The sequence below is a fragment of the Sceloporus undulatus genome, chromosome 3 (genome assembly GCF_019175285.1).
Source record: "Sceloporus undulatus isolate JIND9_A2432 ecotype Alabama chromosome 3, SceUnd_v1.1, whole genome shotgun sequence".
NCBI lineage: Eukaryota > Metazoa > Chordata > Lepidosauria > Squamata > Phrynosomatidae > Sceloporus > Sceloporus undulatus.
Genome location: NC_056524.1, coordinates 69960484 through 69978278, shown reverse-complemented (window position 1 = coordinate 69978278; position 17795 = coordinate 69960484). Strand labels below are relative to the sequence as shown.

Below are 17795 nucleotides of genomic sequence, written 5' to 3'. Positions count from 1 at the left end.
TGCCCTGTGAGTCTAGAGGAACATGAGGTATTAGCCAGTATAGAAAGTGGAACACTATTGTCTCTTTTATGGACAGCTGTTCTTCCAGCAACATAAACCCAGTCTGTATGAGTACAATTGAAGCATGAAACCCTGGATTGGCGAGCAGGGCTTGAGCCTCCCTAAAGGCTAGTCTAAGGGGACCGAGTCCCCCAAATGATAAGGCAGCAGGGATCAGGATCACCAAGGCTCCTGTGTAGTTAAGCCCTGTGAGGAACTACCAATCAGAAGTGTTCTGCTTTATAGCCATCTTTGCATTCATTTAATAGGATCTTCTATATTTTTCTCTGCCCTTGAACTTTATTTTTAAATATTTTATAGTGCTTCACTTGTTATTTTTTATTTGTCTTTATGGTAGTTATAATATTAACTGCCTTAGGTGGTGGTATTATTATTATTACAAGCTACAATTCACTAAAGCAGTTATAAATGTATAACCATCATAATTCCATAGCCACGCAGGGTCTCTCAGCCCAAACTCTCCAACCTCATTGACCAGGCAGCAGCCACGGTGATCAATGGGATCTGCTCCCCTATTGTTCAGGCAGCAGCTGACTGACATTTCTACTCCTACTCATGAGGAATCTCTAGTGCAACAGAAGCAGGATCCCTGCTGCAAACCTCTCTTGCAGAGTTCACTCACATTAGTGGGGTGGGAAACTCAGTCACCTACTTTCCAGTCAACAAAGGAACAGACCCACATCTTTTTCAGCACTTACTGCCCATTAAGTGAACATTAGGGTACCTTCACAGTATTTATGTATTTCTGTTCAGCCATGAAAACCCACTAGATGACCTTGATCAAATCACACATTCTCAGCCTCAGAGGAAGGAAAAGGAAAACCAGCTTTGAACAAATCTTGCCAAGAAAACCTCATGGCAGGTTCATCTCAGAGTCACTGTAAGACAGAAATTACTTGAGGGAAGACAACAACACCACAAAACTAGAGAATATGTAGTGATCTTGAATATGAGCCAGTCAGAAAATGTGTAACTGTAGGCACTTTGGGCCTGTGCAGACCAGCCATTAAGGCTGGCCTGGAGGGGGAGTCGGGCGTGGCAGCCATATAGTGGATGCCCCGACTCCGCCCCATGGCAACATGATGCCGTGTGCCATTCCACACAGTGCGCAGTGTCAGGAGACAACTTTGGTGCTGCATTTACATGACACAGCACCAAAGGAATGCCTTAAAGCCACGGCGCTGCAGCTATTGTACCCTTTCCAGGGCGCAAAAAGAGCCGCTTTTTCTGGCTCCTTTTTGCACCCTGGAAAGGCCAGATCAGGGCTGCAGCATGCAGCTGCCACTGCCCTGATCCAGCACAGCTGGAGGTGGCTGCAGGCCGCCCCTTAGGGGCAGTCTGCACAGTCTCTTTATCAGGCGTGGTAGTAAATTGCAATTGAAACGGGATAATCACGTCGATGCATATCACGTGATGTCAGCCCTCTGTTTCCTGGTGAGACACTGTTTGGAAAGTGTTTCTTTTCATTAATGCAAAAATCCTGTTACTGACCTCCTTTCCCTTTGCTATTGTGTTACCATTTGCAGTGCAATAATTCAGATCTGTTTAAATCTGGTTTTGGGTATAGCTTAGGTGCCCTTTCTTTATCAGTGATCAGGGGAGAAGGAGAGGATATTTCCATTTGATTTCCTTTCAATTGGCAAAGTAAGTGAGAAGCTTTTTTTAAAAAAATCTCCATAGGGGGAAAAATCAATTGGCAAATGACCAGACCCCCCCCCTCCCCCACTAGGACTTGTTAGAGAAACCAAGAAAGTACGTCTTTGTCCACTGCCCCCCTGCTTTTCCATCAAAGTAGCCCAGTTTCCAAGTCTCTAGAGTTTATCAAGCTGCCCTTTTCCATCCTTCCCCCTTGACCTAGGCACAGGATGAAAACTTTTAAGCATAGCTTTTAATCCACACCTCCATGCCCAAGCTGGAGGCATCCTGTACCTGCTCATGACATCCCATATCCAATCTGGATTTCTCCCACACTTTTTGAAAGAACAGGATTTTGCCATTCTTTGCAAAGTACAGGAGAAGACCAAATTGGGTACAGGATACCATGATTGGGTGCGGGATGCCTCCAGTTTGGGCACGGAGATGTGCAATAAAATCTGTGCTTAAAAGTTTTCATCCTAAGCCTGGGTTGGGAGGGAAGGATGGAAAAGGACAGTGTGATAAACTTCTCTCTCTCTCTCTCTCTCTCTCTCTCTCTCACACACACACACACACACACACATATATACATATGCCTGGAAAATGTAAGCAGAAAAAACTCTTACAGTTAAAACATTATTCTACTTATTCCTCATTAACAGACTTGATTAATTGTTGGCAGAGTACTCACTGCTTTAGCCTTTCATCTGCCAGTGATTAATCAAATCTATCCCAAATCAAGAAGTTTCTCCTCTGGTGAAGTAACAAAAGGCCTTTTAAAATGTAAGACTGATTTATTTTATATTGGTGGGGAGGGATTTGTGTGTGCCCACATGTGGGTCAAACTAGAAAAAGGAGTGGTACTGGATGGGCAGTGTCAAATGCTGTGTGTAGGAAGATGTTAGTGTGAATGAAGCCTGAAATGCTGGGAAAATTTCAAAAGTGCAATAGGGAAAATGAGAGTCAGAGTGGTTTAGTGATTTCAGCATTGGACTATGACTCTGGCTCTGGCTCAAGCATAAAAACCTACTAGATGACCCTGGGTAATTCACACTCTCAGACATGGAGAATGCTAATGGGGAGGAAAAAACCTCCAAAGAAACTTGCCAAGAAAACCCTATGGTAGGATGACCTTAGGGTTGCCATAAGTAAAAAATGCACACAGCTACAACAATATGGTAAAGAACAGTTCTGACTGCACAGTGCTTTTGAAAACAACACTGTTTTAGTGGGAGAAGAGCCTTGTGTGATAAAGCTACAGAAAAACTGAACCAGTCAGTTTTTGGAGATACACGTACATTTGCTGAATCATTCTGCATAAAAATATATGACTATATTTGTGGTAATCGAGGCCTGTTACAGACTGCCAAAATAAAGCTGCTTCGGGTCTCTTTGGAGGTATGCTATTTAAATGATGCATGCATCCTAAGAATCTTGAAGCTTCATCAAAAGCTGCACTCCGGTGCTTAGGAATTGAGTGTGGCTTTGGTGCGACCTCCGGACCCTTAGGATGCATGCATCATTTAAATAGCATACCTCCAAAGAGACCCGAAGCAGCTTTATTTTGGCAGTCTATAACAGGCCCAAGTGTTATTTAAAGATCTTTTGTATAAGATAAAAGTGGATGAATAAATTGAAATGGGTTTTCATTTTTAAAAAGAAGAGGAAGGAGAAGCAGATCCTGACATTTTTTTTTATGGATGCTTCTACTTGAAAATGTTACTTTTTGTTTTCTGGCTGAATGAAACTACGTGTGAAAGGGATCTAGGAGTCCAAGTAGTGCAATGCAGCAGCTAACAAGGCCAATATGATTCTAGGTTACATCAATAGAGGTATAGTGTCTAGATCAAGGGAAGTACAGTGCTCCCTCGGGTTACAAAATTAATTCGTTCCACCGCCGCTTTCGTAACCCGAAAAGCATTCGCAAGCCGAAATGCCATAGGCGCTAATGGGGAAAAGCCGCGATTTCGTGCGAAAAAGCGCCGAAAAGCACCAAAAAATTTTTCGTAACCCGAAATAACCTTCGTAACCCGGAACAGTTTTTTTCAATGGGTTTTTTTCGTAACCTGGAAATTTCGTAACCCGCGCATTTCGTATCCCGAGGTACCACTGTAATAGTGCCACTGTACTCTGCTTTGGTCAGGCCCCACCTGGAATATTGTGTCCAGTTCTGAGCACCACAATTCAAAAAGTACATTGAGAAACTGGAGCGTGTCCAAAGGAGGGCAACTAAAATGGTGAAGGGTCTGGAAACCATGCCCTATGAGGAAAGATTTAGGGAGCTGGGGATGTTTAGCCTGGAGAAGAGAAGGTTAAGAGGTGACATGATAGCCCTGTTTAAATATTTGAAGGGATGTAATGTTGATGATGGAGTGAGCTTGTTTTCTGCTGCTCCAGAGACTAGAACACAGTACAATGGATGCAAGCCGCAGGAAAAGAGATTCCATCTCAACATTACGAGGAACCTCCTGACAGTAAGGGCTGTTCAACAGTGGAACAAACTCCCTTGGAGTGTGGTGGAGACTCCTTCCTTAGAGGTCTTCAAACAGAGGCTGTATGGCCATCTGTCGGCGATGCTTTGATTTAGATTTCCTGCATGGCAGGGGGTTGGACTGGATGGCCCTAGCGGTCTCTTCCAACTTTATGATTCTATGCTTGTTGCTGGGTTTGGGTGTGGGTCCCCACCATTTTTCTTCCTACCATACCATACCATACCATACCTACCTTCCTTCCTTTTCTCTTCCTCTTCTCCCTACCTTCCTTTTTTTTTTGTGCTCCCTCACTCCCTTTTATATTTTCAAATTAAATTAGATGAAATGGAAATGCCAGGATAGTATTATTGTATAATTCAGTTATCTATCTTTCTTTTATAATTTTTAAATTTCTAGAATTAATTTAATAACAGGTTTTAAGGTCTCCACACTCTCCTCTCAGGGACATGAAATACATCTGTTTGTGTAAGAAACTGAACTACGGTTGCCAGTATTTTATTGATGCTTTATTTTTATAAAAGAACTGACAAAATAAACAAGGCATCTGGGGAGGGAAGCTGCCAGAAGAGTTGTGCATGAGCCCAGCAATTTTAAATGGTTGTATCATATATTTTACAAATTCAAGGGGGCTATTCTTAAGAATTCTTCCGTCATCAAAAAATAAGAAGAAAGAAGAAAAAGAAAGAAGAAAAGAAAGAAAAATCCACAATTGTTCACACACACACTGATGCCTGGTTATCTGTTGTACTAAAACAGTAGCAATAATTTCCATCCATAGTTAAGAGATGGGCTGAGTGATGCTGGACAAACAGTTTGGGGTAAACTAAACTATTCTGGAAGGGATCATTTCTATAACTGAGATTAAATGCCTGACTCTTTTGCCCTTCAAAGACTGCCTAGTTCATCTGTTCTGTTTTTCTTTTTGTTGTCAATAATAAAACTTTACAACCGGCAAGGGAATTTCTATAAGCTGATAACAGTGGCTAGTCAATCAAGTGGACTTGACATTCTTTGGTGTCAATACATCTAATGAAGAGTTTCACTACTGCACAGGGAAAACCCAAGGTGGGGTATAATTTATAGATCTACTGATAGTCTGACCTGTGCTCTGTTTGTGGAACTAGTTCAGAAAATATAAGGTTGGTGTGGAAAACACAAAGTCTGTTTGATGTTATAATCAATGTCACACTCTTAAAACACAGTAGCAATCATGGCATTGACTGCAGGCTCAGACTCTTTGATTTCCAATTCGACTTTTACATTTTATTCAAGGATGGGGAATATGTAGTCTTTCATATGTTTTGAACTACAAATCCCATTAGGACTAGACAGCATAGCCAATCATAGGCATGATTTATTGATTGATTGATTGATTTCATTTGCATGTCACCTTTCTCCCAGAAGAGACGGAAGTTCTTCTTCAACAACATATGGAAAGTACATAATCCCCCCCCCCCTCAATGTTAGGAAATGTTTTAGAGGATTTCCTCAAGATGAGTAAAGGAAATGTGTGTTTCTTTTAACTGCTTCACACAAAGAGAGAAACACTGGGAGAGATAAACAGAGTGCTGTCTGTCTATACCGTCAAGATTCTCATGTTCATTACAGGGCTTGATATGTGCATCTTCTCTATTTTTGTAGAAGAGAAAATTCAGCGAGTACATTTCCCCCTTTCTCTTGTAATATTTAACAGGAGAAGCTTCATCTGTTTGATTCTCTTTCCCAAATTAGATTTTTTTAAAAACTGAAACACTGATGAAATAGCATTGACCAGAGTTTTTACTGAACTTGCCAACATCACATCCACCTGCCTAATAGATAATTCCATGCCTACCCACAAAATTTGTCTACATTTAGATTATTTATATGTTAGTCCACTTCATCATCTACAAAAACTGAGTCTGACTATTTTAAAAAGTTAATTATCCTGAGTGTGTGTGTGTGTGTGTGTGCGGTATAATGTTGCCCAAATAACTGTTGTATTTGGGTCTGGATAGTGCTAAATATATGTATGTACCAGTTCAGAATGACAGTGCATTGTTAGTGCACTTATCAAAATACATAGAAGACGCAGCTGCCCTACCATGTGTTTTGCTGACAAACCTAGTGATCTGTATTATCTCCAGCTGACAAGTGAAAAGTGAGGGATAGCGAAGCAAATTTAAGGAACTGTTTTGTGTTCATGATGGCTACACAAAACTCTTTCACATGAGGGAAAATTGGAGGGTTAAAGTGGTCCCAATGCAGGGTCATCCAGGGTTTAGGGACAAATTCGCAGCCGCTTATCACATGACACTGCACACAGTCAGGAGAGATTCCAGAGAGAATGTGAGGTCAATCAGGAAATAAGCAAATTCGTAAAACTACAGAATTTACGTTTCCATTTTGCTTGCGAATTGACTCCCTTTATGTAATGCATGCTGTCTGAAAATGGAAACTTCCAGATGCATTCAGTTTCCTGATTTCCCAAGCTGCCTTGCTGTGGAGAAGGCTCTCTCCTTAAAGGGGTACACAGACACTTCCCTCACTTTCGTCCTCTTTGATGCTTTCCTCTTCTTTGTAGGCTCTAATGAAGGGAAGAGCTCATGGAAGAAGGCAGAGAGGGGGTATTTTGGAAGTCCTCCTGAATAGGAGGGAGAAATGGAAGACATGCCTTGGAAAAGAAGGGCATGGAATCAGACAGGCTTATGGACCCAGCTCCCTCCTTTCTCTCTCTCTCTCTTTTGTGTGTGTTTGCAAAGGAAAGCAAGCCTCCTTCTGCCTTCCTCTGAAACACCTTTTGGGACTTCTGTGGCAAAGAGGATCCCCCTCGGTATCCCCTCCCCTCCCCTCCCTGGAGCATGTGGGGGGCACACTTGTGGAAATGACAATTTGGAGCATGCGCAGAAAAGTTATTTCTAAGCTGGCAATGGGGATTTATTTGTCTCTTTTTGATACCCAAATTCACATTGGGCCCACTTTAATGTTCCTTTATCCCCTTGTTGTGCTCTGTGTGTGATAACCAATAGCAAATGGGCTTGCTTTTGTAGGATGCCAGCACTTTAACCATTTTTGGGATGGAAAGCTCATACGTCAACATGTGATAAAGTCCTTAGTCATGATTGTAACAGTATTCCCATGATCACAACCCACCCCCCTGCAACATCTGGGAATCAGCTGGCAGGAGAGGAGGAGATACATTCTACTAGTGATTAGAGCATGGGTTAATTATGCTTCTGTCAGGTTTGGGGCAAGTGGGCCAGGAGAAGTTACTTGGTTGTTGTTGTTAACTGTCATCAAATTGACTTTGAGATATAGTGACCTCATGAATGAGAGACCTCCAAGCCATCCTGTCATCAACAGTCTTGCTCAGGTTTTGCAGAACCATAGCCATGGCTTTCTTGATTGAGCCCATCCATCTGGAATGTGTTCTTTCTCTTTCCCTACTACCATCTGTGTTACCAAGCATTCTAGAGAGTTATGATATTGGCAAAGTATAACAGTCTCAGTTTAATCCTCTTGGCTTCTAGGGTGAGTTGAGGCTACATTTGCTCTAGGACGCATTTGACATTTTAGCAGTCTATAGTATCTGTAGAATTCATCTCCAGCACTACATTTTAAATGAGTTGATTTTCTTCTTAACAGCTTCCATATTTATTTACAGATTTTAGTTCAAACTAGAGTAGGCTCTGCCTCTGTAGAATAAAGGAGGTCTGTTGGCATGCCACCTGTTCCTGGTGATTTATTTCTCCAAATGCTCTGAGTCAGCTTACACTTCACTTTCAAAAATTGTAGGTTCATCTTCATATGTTTTTTCTTTGAATGAATCTGTCACTCTTTCATCTCTTTTATATAGTTCTTCTGTGTACTGTTTCTATCATTTTTTTTATTTCTGCTTGGTCATATAATGTCTTCCTCTGTTGGTCACTGAACATCTCCATTCTTGATTTAAATTTCTCTTTGATTTCTTGGATCTTGTGGAAGAGGTCTCTTGTTCTTGTTCTTCCTTTTTTGTCATCACCTACTACCTGTGTGTGTGTGTGTGTGTGTGTGTGTGTGTAGTATATTATTAAATTTGTTTAAGTATACTGAACTAAGTAGGAAATACAGGACTTTAGCTAATGGTTTTGGAATTAATTCTTTCAATTAAAGCCACTAAAGATATCAACAAATGTGCAATGAAATGTAAAAGGCCAAATTTATTAACTAAACTAGAGGAAAACATTTCAAGTGTGGTATTCCAGAAGAAGAAATTCAGATTATCTGCTTCACTGTTTATAACAGAACAGGTGTGTAGTCCTTGGGCTGCTGGTCTTTCTGTGTACAAAATCGAATAAAAACATGCAGCAGTAAATCTTCTATTCAGACAGTCAATATATGGAAGCACAGCACCATCTTGTAACTGACAAGACACTGGGAATGTAACCTTCTTCATCTGCCACTTTTCCTCACATGATCCTGTTGAAAGGGGTAAGTACTAAATAACAGGCCTGTAGCATTGTGTTGATGCAATTGTTTTACTGGCTGGTTCAACTTTGATATCTGCCAATTCATCACTAAGACAAATGCACCAGACATTTGGTAAATGGAAGCACTATACGGCAGCTTTCTATTAATTTTGTTTGGTTCACTTTTAAACATTGAATGGCTTTTGAATGCTGTTGTGGCAATATAACTGTCAGCGTCAATAATATTAAGTATAAAATGTACAATAAACATTTCCCATGGCTCTGTTTTTAGCATGGTACTTCTCATTTATCTTTATTGATTTGTTGTGTACATAATATATTGAATATAATTTCTCTTCTTATATCCATTTGTGCGGATGATTTTGAAATGAGTTTATAAAATCAGCTTGATTTAAATTAGATCTTTTCTCTTAGAATGAGAACCAGGTCTTGGGATGGATCCATATTTAGAAATGCCTAATCTTTCAACCCATATCTTTCTGATTCACTGGCAGCCTAGGACCTGATCAAGGGTGTGGGTTGCTTTAACCCACTGTACTCTGATCTTAAACTTTCCCTGTGCTCCTGCCAGACCAAACTAGAGTGCTGAGGGTTCCCTTGGAAAAAAGAAGCAGAGTTCAATTGATTTTAAGTCCTTAATGTGTTGTAGAATTGAATCCTGTTGGTGCACTAAGCTAGTTTAACTATGGCCGGTTACAGACCGGCACTTTAGTGCGTGATGAGCACGCACTAGGGTTACAAAAGGGCAGTGCTCGCACCGCCTAACCTAATGCGTGCTCATCACGCACTAAATGGGGCGGCCCTTCCACTACGCCGCTTGTGGAGGACGTCCACAGCCGCGGCGCCTCTCAGAGGGGCGGCACGGACGTGACTTCCTCAATCTGCGGCAGGGCGCCTAGGGCGCCCTTTCTGCGGAAAGGAGGAGCTCCGTTTCGGAGCTCTCCTGTCCACGGCGCCGCGTTGCTTCGCTGGTGCAGCCTTCAGACGGCTGCACCCAGCGAAGCAAGGGAGAAAGGGGCCAAGTGGCCCCTTTCTCCCCCTCCCCGCCACCGCGGGTGTCCTTGGGCTTGAAGCCCCAAGGACACCCCTTTTCAGTCTGTGGGGAAGCGGCGTTTTGCTGCTTCCCTGCAGCCTGAAAAGCGGCGGATCGGGGCCTCAGAGGCTGCCATTCTGGCAGTTCAGGCACCGATCCGGCGGGGAAAGGGGCGGGTGCAGACCGCCTCAAAGAGGCGGTCTGTAACCCGCCTATACTGTCATAATTAGTAGTTGTAGGGGGAAATGACAGTGAGTACACCAATGGTGAAGGAAGTCAGGTGTTGGCAATCAGGCTGAAGAAAAAGGCGGATTTTGACTAATTCACATTTTGAGATGCTGGGAAAAGTGCAAAAACTAGTATAGTGCATCAAAGGGATTCCAGCCATAGTGTGTGTCTATATTCATTCAAGGTGCCTTTCAGCTTATGGCAACTCCATCAAAATCATAGGGTCTTCTTAGGCATACTCAGTTCCTTCCTCTGAAATATATCCTACAGCACTTGATATTCATTGGCAGTCTCTTTTCCTTGTACTGATCAGGGATAACACTCTTTACTTCCAAGATTAGACAGGATCTGGTGCCTTTAGGATATTTAGGGCATAGCTTCAAGTCATAGATCCATCTCAGAAGTATATATGAAGAGAAACTAGCATATGATTGGAGATTATATTATAACAGTATGGTGGGAGTAGGGTTGCTAGGTGTTAGTGGAACAAAACAGCTATGCTTCCCTGGATCTCCAGAGAGAGAGACAAATTGCAACATGAATTATGCTGAAGGACAATGATGTACTTGCACAACATTGGCTTATGGAAACTAAGGAGATAGGAGAAGAGCTTTGTCATTTGGAGCAAAGCAGGGAATGTAATAGCAGCTTCATTACTTTGGGTTGCCATACTATCTGATTAGCTGGATTTTAATCTGATTGCCTTTATGGTCATTCCCACTCCGTCTTCTAAACCATTGTTTATCTCCCTAGCCTCAGAGTTTCTCCTGAAATCTGTAGAGATTGGATGCTTGCTGACCTGGCAAGGCTTGTTGAGAGATGTTTTCTAGTGTAAGTTAATCTGTTTTCAAATCGCAGTTTGGGATGGATGAAGATGTAACAGCATTCAAATGAATTTTATGTACCCTTCTTAGAATCATAGAACCATAGAATTGGAAGATACCATGAGGGTCATCCAATTCTACTATGCAGGAATATATAGCATACTTGTTCACTGCCCCTTATAGCAGCTTTTGTGCTCCTATTAAAGCTGACCAACATTGATTTTCCTATTTTGCATATCAATTATATTATTACTTTTTCAGAAATAATGTCAGGTCTCATGTCAGCCAGAGATTTGAATGGACATGATACAGAAAAGGGGATTTTCATCAAGGAAGGGCAATAGAAGCAGATGATAAGATGGATGTGAGCTGTAATCTTGTATCAGGAGATGTAGATGTGGCACATAGCTATCTCTCCATAGCTATGTCTTCTGAACCTACACAGCTCCCTTCCTCAACATGAGCATTTTTATATTGTTGGAGAATGGATGAATCAGAAGACATTAATTGACATCCTGTATTGCAGTAATGGATTGATAACTTAGAGTGACGGCTTCATAACTGCTCCATATTCAGAATGCAAAGATACAGTCATGCTAGAATTTAGACTGACTAAAAGAATGAAACTGGCAGCATGGACTTTTGTAAACTTATGTCTACTTAATGCAATGGAGGACGTAGACTTAAGTCTATGGAAACTCATGTTGCCACCTTCTTTCTCTCAGCTAGTGTCAAAGATGCTACAAGATCTCTTTACATACTGCTCCATATTCAGTAATATTACCTATTCACAGTCGTGGTCCTATTGCGGTTATTGCAAATGGCCCTGCCTTTAAAATTGACAGCCACACTGAGTGAAGGTCTGTTGAGCTGATGGTTGTGGTGCAGAAAGATTACATTTCCAGCTCCCTTGCACTAGTGAGTGAGGTTGTGAGAATCAGAAGCAGTATCCCTGTCGCAATTCCTCATTACAGCTTTGCCCACTGGCAGGAGGGGATTGGTGACATTATCCTCCTGTGTCCCAATTGCCAGCTTATCCATCACTCAATGTACTTGCTGACTGTTAATGTAGGTTTGAGGGATTGGCCCAGGAGTTGTGACTGAGGGCCTGTACAAACCAGCACTTTGTGCCAGCCTTTGGGGGGAGTTAGGGCTCAGCGTCCTCAAGCTCAATGCCCTAATCCTGACCCCAGGGCACCATTTTGGCACACACCAGGCCACAAAGCACTCACCATTATGCATCCACATGATGCAGCACTGAAGGGGCATGATAAAGCCATGCTGCCGCAGCAATGATGTCCACTGGAGAGTGCAAAAAGGAGCTCTTTATTTGCAGCTCTGTTTTGCACTCTCCGGAGGTTGGATTGGGGCCACAGCATGAGGTTGCTGTGGCCCTAATCTGGCCAGTAAAGGAGTGGCTGCAGACTGCCCCTTAGTTCCACATTTAGAACTAAGTAGGCAATGTAGGATATCATTAATCATCTGTAGGGATATCCTGAGGACTCCAAGAGTTCCTTGAAGATTCCTGTTGCATCATGTCCAGCTAGAAGAAAACAGTTGTATACATTTCTTTTGATTCTCTCAATCTCTTCAGTGGAACAAAAATGTCAGTGTTGAGGACACTGCAGTGCTTGAAAGGTAGATTCGGGGAAGGGGATTTGATTCATTTTGCAATTAGTTAAGAACTCCAACCTCTGCAATGACCAAATTTTTTATAAAAAGCTTACAGATGCATAAGTGTGACTTACACTATCATAATTCACCAGTGCAAATGAATGAGAATTATTTCAATAGTTATTTTGTAGTATTCCAACCATGATGTCATGGACCCCAGTCCAGAGCCCAGGGTACTGATTTGCTCCTGGATGAATGCAGCACACACATAATCTTATGTTCACCTTAACAGAATGGAAAGGTAGAGAACCCCCTGTGACGACTCTTTATACCCTACCACTAAGTTTAATTGATGACAGCACCCTGGGTCTTATCATCCCACCGCTGCCACCAATTTATGTGATGTGAACACTCTAAGCTCTTAGTGTTCTGTAGCGTGTTTTGTGTTTCAAAACTCAGGCCACATGTTTCTTGAAACAATAACAAAAGTTCATTTAAAAACAGAATTGTATAAAGTATCAATGATATGAAATTGTTAATATAGTTTTTCCTTATGTTACTTAGGCGCTGTACAGACAGGCCCTATGGGGCGCCGTTATAACATGCGAGGGGCGGTGCTTCCAGATGCGACTCACCCCTCGCACGTGATGAGGGCGTCAAAATGGTGGCGTACATACAGGTGCCGCCATTTTGACATGACAAACGCCTAGCATCCGCATGTCCCAGCGACTTAGGGTTGCCATAATTGTCCACTAAAAACCGGGACAAAATGTAGGACAAAATCTAGACCAAACTGTAGGACAACTGCAGGACAAAACTCAGCCCAAAATGTAGAACATTTAAGAAAAACTGAGGATATCATTGTGATGCCACTAGTGTGCCATTGGCGTACTGCGGCATCACAACTGCTTTTTCCGGGTTCTTTTTGCTGCGCGAGGGAGCTGCATGGTTTGCCTGCCTTAGTTACATTTGTACTCTTTTATTCTTAGACTTAGTAGTGGCTTAGATTTCTTAGGAACCAACTGTTTCCAACCATATGTTTTATTTGTTACTGATACCCTTCACTTTCACCTATATTCTCTAACCACTCCAGGATTTCCCTGTCCCTCTTTGGGCAACTCTTATGACTAAGTCAGCCACCAAAGCTATTGTATCCCACAGGATAATAAATAACTGAAACCCTCTTCCAGAGTTCAGTTATCTCTCGAGTCTCTCTTTCAGACTCTAACTATATTACTGTCCCTCACTGAACATAACAGACCATTCTTGGTCTCAAACCAAACCTTAACTGACTATTCCCTCAGGAACTCCTGGAACACAGTCCTCTCTTGGACTTAATTGTTCCCTCAACTGTCAAATCCCAACTGACTCTCTCCTCTATCAGCACAGAATTTTCAAAAGTCCCAGCCCACATTCTATTGGCTGGTCCTCAGCTGCCTTCTGATTGGTCAGCCGGTGTTCTATGCACCACACACCCTGCAAACAATATGTTGTGAGCATGACACTCTCCTTCGATCTTGAATAGGGAAGATCCATTGGTGCAGTTGGGTTCCTTCCAAGCAAGCAAGAAATTTATCAAAGGATTGGGGATTATATAGTTTTGGAGGGAAATGTTAATTTTTAATTATCTAAGATTATATTGGTGCAACCACTATGGGTTGAAATCCTATGAATTACCTCTGCTTGCACAACCAGCCAGTTACACAAGCAGATAGAGTTCATACCAGGTTGCATAAGAATGTCCTGAGACCTCCTTATGCTCCAGGTTGTGCAACTATTTTGACTTCCAGAGAAGTCCTCTTTCCAGTCCAGATGTCTCAGTCCCTTCACAAATTGGATAGAGTTATGTAAGTGTCATGCTATGGCCTAAATCCTCTTTTTAGTCCTCACTAGAGTAGACCCACTCAGTTTGCCTGTAATAATTCACCATTCAACAATTTATTGAATATACTCCACTTGGGACAAACACATAGATGCCAGCCAATGCTGGCACCTTGGAACAGTCTTTTGGCCACATTTTTATCTGGGGTAGGAGTGGGCAAAGTATTGGATTGCTGCTTCTAGCAGTCCAAGCCAGTTTAGTCAATGATGAGAAATGCCTAGGAGTAGGATCTCATCAATATCTGGAGGGCCACATTTTACCCATTCTTGCTCTGCAACCTTGGCAGTGAGATATAGATATTTTTCTAGCGTATATATATTTCCCTACACACACACACAAACACACATTTATACCCACCACCAGCAGCTCCTAGTACTGTTAGATTTCTTTGGCATTCTACACATTCACTTCATTAGGGGAAAATATTGTCTATTGCTGCATATGGATAGCATCTGGATTCACCAAATGAGGTAAGCTGAGCTGAGAGTTTATGCTCCCATTCCTCAGCAAAAAATAGGTTGTTAACATAAGGTGGTGTGCTTATGTCTCCAAGCTTTAAGTGAAGAGGAAAATAGGCGTCTGGGCTGCTTTAACTTGAGCGTTGGCTTGGTGGATTAATGTAACAAGACAGATCAAGGCTGACAGTTGGACTTTGTCCTAAATTTTTATTTGAACATCAAGGAATGGTGAATTACAGAAGAAATGAAACTGGAGAGAAACACAGAGATCAAGCCACACAACAAGCATAATTGTTTTAATACCTGCCAATGGAATTTTAAATAGTGATAATTTCTGTACATGCATTTATATATATTTTTAAATTTCTTCCGTTCCTGGCAGACAAGAGAGCAGTGATGATGGAAACTGTGAGGTAGAGGCTAAGATTGGGTCCCAGACTTTTTCTTCTGGAATTTTCTGAACTGAGACTGTATCGCCACTGCAGCTTTCTCTGTTTCTGGTGCATCCATGTCTATATCAAAGTCTTCTTGAACTTTCTTTTGCCCATCTGCAATAGAAGACACAAACAAAAGAAAAAAATACAACAAATTAATACACCCTTGAGAATAAAATGCACATTTCAGGGCTGACTCCACATCATGTGTATTCTCTTCTCTTTCATCAGTGAGCCATGATGGCTTGCCTGGCTGAAGTGGCAGTAGTCCAACAGTACTGAATCTAGCTACTATTTTCATTTCCCATAATGCACCAATTCACTGCTAGGCTGGGGGCATTGTTGGCAGAACTTAGAAAACTGGCCATGCAGGCTTGGAGATTTGGGGAGACATAGTAAAAAAAGTAACTCTTCCAATGTCCTATCCAATTTAGCAACAAACTGATATGATCTTGCAAATGGAAATGTGCTCATTCTAGATGCATTGCCAACTTCTTTATCAACTTAAGGGGGGGATTCAACCACAAAAGTAAAGAGTAATTGTTTAAGTTATTTCCTGCTTGTGGCAACCCTAAGGCAAATCTATCATAGCGTAATCTTGGCAAGATTTGTTCAGAGGGATTTGCCATTGCTTCCCTCTGGGGCTGAAACAGTGTAACTGGCCCAAGGTCACCCACTGGATTTCCATGGCCAAGGACAGACTTGAATCCTTGTCTCCCAGATTCTCAGTCCAACACTCAAACCAATATACCACATGGACTCTCCATCCTCCATTTATAACATCGCACAAGCATACACAAGTTTTCATCTGTCTCTCATCAAAAATTGTGGGATTGTTATGCCCCAAGGTTAATATTCATTTGCTATATTTGTTTGTTTGTTGTTTTGTTATGAACTTCTTTGAGTGACACGTTCTTAGAAAGAGGGTAAACTTAAGTATATTTATCTCAGTAGCCAATAGAGAATAGAGGCCTAAATAAATAGGATGCACTTCAATAGGTTCAATGCCAACTGTCCAGATCATAGCCTCAAGGCAAGGATGTACATTAATAGAGCAAATATGCATTGGATTACTTGGTAATAAGCCCAACTGAATGCAAAGACATTTACTTCTGAGTAGATATATATAGGATTCATCTATAATTGTCTAAAACATTAAAAATTCTTCATTCATCCAGTGTGCTATTTCTGATTTTATTTCCTCCTAGAATCCTTCTGCCACCTGTGACATATCTCATCATCAGGTGTGCTTTGCCAGTATTGACCTGAAGCAGATCATAATACTTGCCACCTGGTTTCTATCTTGTCCTAAGAATGAAAGAGGTTATCAAGGGATATGGATCAAGCTACTGGACCAGAAGGTTGGGTGTCCATACGTAGCACAGTCTTGCACATAATCACTCCTAGGTATGTTATGCCCCACTGAGTTCAATGGATATTGAAGTCTGCTGCAGACCTTCCTAGTTTGTGTGTCCTTTCTCATAAATATTTTTTCCATCTTGATCACACTCTGAATTTGATTGAACACATGTGTCCTGTTTTCATCTGTGAAATGTTTGAGGGTATGTGTAAATTGTTCCATAGGATAACTCTCGTGATAGTAAACAACTCCCAACATACAAAACAAATTGTAACATGAGTTAAAGGAAGGAAAAAAGAAATGAATGCTTCTGTGCTGCTACTGGTGTCATTGCCCTGAGAAACGACCCCTGCCTGGAACACAAAGAGAGATTAAGGTTCATTTTTCTCCATACCTGTCTGGAGTAGACATCCCAAAGAGACACATTTAATCAGGTCCAATGAAGGCTGATAAGACAGCCTCTGACAGTTTGGTGAATGGATCCCTTTTCTACAAAATGCCAAGCTCTGTCATATCTAATGTATTCAATGTAAACCATTGCATCCACAGTCTTATGGATAGTGGAGGTAAATCAATTAAATGAACTTTTCTCTTTCAGTGTTTTTTTTATGTTAGACTTTTCAATATTATTTATTGTTTATTTTTTATTATTTTACATATTTGCCTCATATCCCTCCTTTTTTTAAAAAAAATCAAAGAATGGTTTTCAAATCAAGGTAGCTATCCATTCATTTCAATGACTATGCACTGAAAAATGTTTGTAAAGATGTTTTTATAGATGTCTATGCAAGAGGGACTCCAGAGGCCCAAGCACTTCCAAATCACAAGGATCTACAAATCCCATGTTCTAAAAGATGGATGGATGGATGGAGGACAAATGTGCTTTACATACCAAAAAAACTTACAAAGTTTTTGGAAAAAATACCTAAAATTTTAAAAACTGAAAAATTTATAAAAACTCTTGTACTGTTACCTAGCTGTGCGCAGGAAAGGAATATATAGAGACATTCATACCTGCCCAAGAGACCCCCAGCTGTAGCACGTGCTATAAATATCTAAACTCTCATAACTTTCTGTTACAGATCTAGATTCTTCTAGATGCTCCACTGCCACATTTTAGGGCTAGGGAGATTATTTAACTGGGGTGTACAAAAAAACCCTGTCTTCTCAGGACAAATAAAAACCTGATATTGCTAAACAAATTCTGACACTAAAATTCTATGCCTGCACCAGATGGCCACTAAAATAAAGTGTCATTATTGCAGGCTTAAATGGGAGAGCTATTTTGCCGATGCTAATGAGCTAAGCGTACTATAGAGAGGTTTTG

At 41.4% G+C, this 17795-nt stretch overlaps 2 protein-coding genes across 2 annotated transcripts in view; one reads left to right on the top strand and one right to left on the bottom strand.

The window, feature by feature from the left end:
* The window catches only part of HMGN1 (high mobility group nucleosome binding domain 1), a 1114480-nt gene that overhangs the window by 721826 nt on the left and 374859 nt on the right, over positions 1–17795 (top strand). The gene's annotated exons all lie outside the window — the stretch shown is intronic.
* The window catches only part of PCP4 (Purkinje cell protein 4), an 85457-nt gene continuing 82528 nt past the window's right edge, over positions 14867–17795 (bottom strand). Inside the window, exon 3 of the mRNA XM_042457839.1 lies at positions 14867–15222. Within this exon, the coding sequence (XP_042313773.1) occupies positions 15095–15222 (128 nt within the window). The 3' untranslated portion in view covers positions 14867–15094. The remainder of the gene's footprint in view (positions 15223–17795) is intronic.